General features: G+C 54.5%; 1 protein-coding gene across 2 annotated transcripts in view; it reads right to left on the bottom strand.

The window, feature by feature from the left end:
• Positions 1-720: 720 nt before the first annotated feature.
• ATP1B2 (ATPase, Na+/K+ transporting, beta 2 polypeptide) overlaps positions 721-5,047 on the bottom strand; it is a 5,183-nt gene continuing 856 nt past the window's right edge. Inside the window, exons 2-8 of one of the 2 annotated variants that reach the window (XM_011958556.1) lie at positions 3,975-3,980; positions 3,226-3,354; positions 2,780-2,884; positions 2,468-2,673; positions 2,039-2,095; positions 1,118-1,216; positions 721-1,012 (exon numbers count right to left, since the gene is read on the bottom strand). In XM_011958556.1, coding sequence (XP_011813946.1) covers positions 848-1,012; positions 1,118-1,216; positions 2,039-2,095; positions 2,468-2,673; positions 2,780-2,884; positions 3,226-3,354; positions 3,975-3,980 — 767 coding nt within the window. In that variant the 3' untranslated portion in view covers positions 721-847. Of the gene's footprint in view, positions 1,013-1,117; positions 1,217-1,477; positions 1,499-1,917; positions 1,945-2,038; positions 2,096-2,467; positions 3,355-3,974; positions 3,981-5,047 lie in introns of those variants that run through there. The other variant, XM_011958557.1, reaches the window with a different exon arrangement.

Below are 5,047 nucleotides of genomic sequence, written 5' to 3'. Positions count from 1 at the left end.
GGGAGGGAGGGAGGGAGGGAGGAAGGAAGGAAGGGAGGGAGGGAGGAAAGGAAGGAAGGAAGGAAGGAAGGAAGAAAGAAAGAAAGTGCTGAAGTCGGGGGTTGCCAGAGGATTTTCAGGAAGGGCCAACGGAGGCCTCGCTTCCAGTCCCTCATTTCCCAGCTCACAGAGTCACCAGAGGGTGAGAAGCAGAATGTGCCAGGAAAGAGGGAAAAGGCCACAGAACCACCTTGTCCTCAATTACAAAAAGGTGCATTTCAGAGGAGGGAATAGGGATGGAGAGGAGGAGAACACCTGCCCAGGAGCCAGATAAGTTCAAAGTCACCAAGATGGTGACTGTGTAGACAGGGAGAAAGTGTGAGAGATCAAGGACCAGTGACTAGAGCTTAGGAATGGAAGGACGGAGTGCCACATTCATCTCTGGAAGCAAAGGGGTGAAATGAGACACGTGTGCACATTTGTATGTGTGTGGGGGGTGGGGGTATGTAGCTGGGTGGGTGGGTCAGTGGGCACTTCCTATAACTCTCAGGGGATATGCAGGCAGGAGAGTGGATAGCTCTCACAGCTAAACCAGAACTAGAAAGCCTCCTAATTCCTCTGTGGCCATCTTAGCCCAGCTCCCTCTCACTGATCTGAGGTTGGGAGAAGTTGGTGGGAAATGTGAGTGATAGGGAGGCGCAATGGACTTCAGGCTGGGTTGAGAAGTCAAGGAAAAGGGTGTGAGGCTCAGACAAGTCATAGCTCTGTTATCAAAAATACCTTTGGGGTGGGTGAGGGAGGGATCAGGCAGGGTCAGGGACATTCCAGGAGCATCCACAGGAGAGAGATGGGGTGGCAGGAAGGGGCCTCAGGTTTTGTTGATGCGGAGTTTGAAGGCCACACGGCCGGCAAACTTGTCTCGCTCATCATCTGTGGCGATGTTGGCGGCGTTGATGCGGCATTCTACATTCACCTCCACATTGGGGGTCACATTCAGGAACTTCACGGCCACCAAGGGCTGTGTGTAGTTCACCTGGGCCGGAGGAGTAGTGCAGGGTCTAGGCCTGGAGCAACGTGGCCTCCTTCCCTAGCTCACCACCCACACCCGCCATCAGCCTGGGCCTCCCCTGGGACTTACGTGGAACTTTTTGCCATAGTAGGGGAAGTACATGAGGTCGATGTTACCGTTGGCAGGGAACATGACGAAGTTGCCGAGATTCTCAGCATCTTCATCTCGCTGTGGGGGTGCAGGAAGATAGGGGGTGAGCCAGTTAGGGATGGCAGACACCCAGGAGCTCACCAGACTTCCATTTGTTCTTTTGTTCTTCCTTCGCCCCCGATTATTCCTGTCTCAAGTTTGCCTCCCTGGAGCTGTGAGTCTGTGTGTGTCTGCGTGTGTAGATGAGGGGATGGTCTGTCTCTGTCATCATTCTAGGAACTCCTGAAGGCTGCTAATGACACGAAAGCCTCCTACTCTACTCCTACCCCAAGTTCTTACCCCATCCTCAGGAATCAGTTTCTGGAGCAGAGCCAAGAAAGAACAGATACATGATTAAGGGTTGAATAGAAAGCAAGGAAGGGGATGTAGAGGGAGCAGCAAGTTTCTAGAAAGGACAGACCAGGGGGCGGGTAGGGGGGAACAGGGTCCCAAGGACAACAAAGTGGTGGCAGATGGTGCTAACAGATCAGCAGCTACCAGATACCTAGAAGGAACTGACGGGTGGGGGCCATATGGGAGGGAGAGCGAAAGATATGGACAATCCGGGAATAAAGAAGAAGGTGGAAGCATTAGGGAGAGAAGCCAGAGGCCAGGGCGTTGGTGAAGGAGGGCATGTGTCTGCCCCTAGGAGAGCAGGCCTCTGCATCCTAGAGAGAAGCTAGAGGAGTGCGAGGTCCTCGGAGTTCAAGCTACAGTGGAGCCCACAAGCCCACTCTTACCCCCTTGTTTCTAGGGTGATGGGGCCTCTAGGAGCAAAGAAGATAGGGAGACACAGGTGAATTACACAGAAACCATGAAGGACACGCAGGTGAGCAGGCAGACAAGGCCCAGCGAACTCACCTTCCCAGCACAGGTAACATTCATGCTCTGGTTTGCTCCTGCATAGAAGTTGATGACCTGGAGTGAGGATGGAAGGTGAAGAGAGTCAGAGAAAGAAGTTGTCAAAGATGGGCATCCAGACCAAGCTAAGCCAGGGACTGTAGTCCCAACTACTAGGGAAGTTGAGGCGGGAGTATAGCTTAATTTCAGGAGTTCAAGGCCAGTCTTGGCAACATAGCGAGACCCTGTCTTTAAAAAAAAAAAAAAAAAAAAGGCATCCAGCTTTCTAGCTACAGAGCTTAGCCTCCAAGAGCCTCTCTTTTCCTTTCAGCTACACAAACATCCAAGTCTCTCTCATGCCCATTAGCCCCAGTGAAAGGATGCAACTGTCTGCAGGTGGTGTCCCCAGATCCTTCCTCCGTTCACCCTGGGGACCAAGGTCACAGGTACCCGATTCATCTTGATGAAGACACAGGGCTGCCCAGTGCTGTAGCCATAGTGGGTGGGGTCCCCAATGCCAGAGCAGTTGCCCAGCTGGGTCCGGTTGAATTGGCAGGCACGTTTGGGGTAGTTGAGGACTCCATTATCTGGCTGTTCATAATAGCGCCCAGGGCGGCAGACATCATTCTTTTGGGCTTGGATAGAGTCGTTGTAAGCTAAGGAGGTGGGAGGGAGAGAGTCAGGGGCCAGATGCTTCACTTCCAAGGTCCCCAGTCCCCTGCCTGAAGTCGTGAACTGCCACATAGCCAGGCCCACACTCACGCTCCAAGAACTTGTTGAGCTTCTGAACATGCTGGTCCCAGCTTTCAGTGTCACTGACATTGACAATGACATCAAGGTTCTCAGTCTTGGGACGAATCATCAAGCCTACAGCCGACAAAGGCAGAAGTTGGGGGTATCTATAAGATGAGGGGCTGCACACAGAGGGAATAAAATGGACACAGGGAACACCAGGGTGGGGACAGCGGTGAATATCTGAGATTGTCTTCACGGGAGGGTGATCTCCCATGGTTATTTGCCACATGCCCAAATCACACAGCTCCCAACTGCAGGAAATGGGAAGGTGGACAGATTCCAAGAAGAACTTCCCAGAACATGGGGATTGGGTCATCAGAATTAAACTCCTAGAAGGAACTATGAGTTCCTTCTGGAGGTTTGGGGGCACAAGAGCAGTTAGAGTAGCTGGCAGGGGAAGCCTCGAAACTCACCCGGTGTAGCCAGTCGGTCCTGGTACTTGGGGGTATGGTCGGAGACAGTCTGCAGCATCACCCACATGGTGAGGGTGAACATGGCGGTGAGGAACCCATAAAAAACGAGGTAGAAGAGGAGGATAAAGGCTAGGGAGGAGGAAACAGGGTCAGCAGGGCCTAACATTCCCACCATAACCTCACCTATCCCCACGTAACCCTCTACCCACTCTGAAGTTCTGGACTGGGACTGGTCACAGAGTCACAGAGATGTCTTAGAGCCTTCCCCTGGGAGCAAAATGAGACAAGCTGGAAGCAGGCAGTTGTGTCTGGCTTCCAGCCATGACTCCCAGCCCCCTCCTGGTCCTAAGGCACAGTAAAGCCCGACCTTGTGGAGGCCACAGAGACCTAAACTCTTGTTGCTGGGGCAACTCCAAGTATAGGCTGCTGTTACTTTGCCTCCAATTACATTTCCAACTTCTGAACCATGCTTAGTCCTGAAAAGGCACACATCTGTTACCTCTGCATTCATACTCATGCTTAAAGCTGTGCTAGCATGGTGACTTTTTAAGCAGGTACTGGCCACCATTCACAAGCAAACTCTCATGCCACCCTGCAGAGCCTGGACCCTCAGATATGAATAGCAAAATCTCTCTCCTGGTGCCCTTCAGAAGCCAAACTTTGAACACAGTTCCTGAAATGCAAGACCTAACACTCTAGCCTAGCTACAAATCTCTCAGAGACAGCTTGTTAGAACCTTCGACAGTCACCCCACCCTCAGCTCACACCCAGCACCCTGGGCAGAAGCAAGGAGGAAAGGCAGAATCTCCCACAGCCTTCCCTTGGTGGGGTTTCTCCATGGCTCCCCTGCCTGAAGTAAGGGCCCAGGGGCCGGCTGTTCCCACCACCCTGGACTCCCAATCCTTCCATCTCAGAAGACCCTTCTTCCACGAAGTCCTCTGGCTCTCCCAAGCATTGCTGGATTCTTTCATTCCAGGGGCTGGAGTTTGAGTTCCCTGAGGGCATGGATTGCATGGGACCCACCTCGTGGGCCCCTGAGTAGGTGGACTGATGGGGACAGTGACAAATCAGTGTGGAAAAATTGTAAACCTTGTCACACAGTGTCCCCTGTGTCTCAACGTCCCAGCTTGACCATCCCTCTTGGAAGAATTCCACCCCTCACCTGCACCTGTGCAGGTCACTAGACCCCCCCCAACCACTACAACTCCCTGAGTCCTGCCATGGTCAGCCTGGGGAGGCTCCCAAGTCATCCGACTGTCACGGACACCTGGCTGGCTGATGCACACAAATCACCACAGTGACCACTCCTCCCTCCGCCACCTACATGGGAGCAAAACCTGCAGCCTCAGAAAAACTCATACTCTCAGCAGCCCCCCAACCCACAAAGCGGTCAGAGAAGGCTCCCAAGGCCAGGCGGTGGGATACAGACAACTTCCGCCGTGAAGAACCCCCCCAACACACCCCCAAGACCCGCCCCTTCATGAACGTTCCCAGGGTCCAGGGGGTGGGCACGAGCTAAAAATAGACCGGGCTGCCGAGCTAGTGAGAGCCGGAGGGAGGGAAGGGGCGCTCTTTGGAGGTGGGGGACGCCCGTGTGGGGCGGACAGGCCCCGAGAGGCAGTGTGAGCGCCGCGGCGCGGACATGCAGGCAGAGCTGACGACCCCCCGCCCGAGGGGGCTCCGCGGGGGGCGGGAAGGCGGCTGTGACCTACTTTCTCCGCCTCCGCACGGCCAGCCGGGGAGATTAGGCTGGCGATTCGGCCCCCTCCCAGCCCAGAGCACGGCGGGGAGGCTGGACGCCGGGGACCCGGGAGGGGAGCTG

The sequence above is a fragment of the Colobus angolensis genome, unplaced genomic scaffold, assembly GCF_000951035.1.
Source record: "Colobus angolensis palliatus isolate OR3802 unplaced genomic scaffold, Cang.pa_1.0 Scaffold47, whole genome shotgun sequence".
Lineage (NCBI taxonomy): Eukaryota > Metazoa > Chordata > Mammalia > Primates > Cercopithecidae > Colobus > Colobus angolensis.
This window is presented reverse-complemented; position numbering and strand designations above follow the sequence as displayed.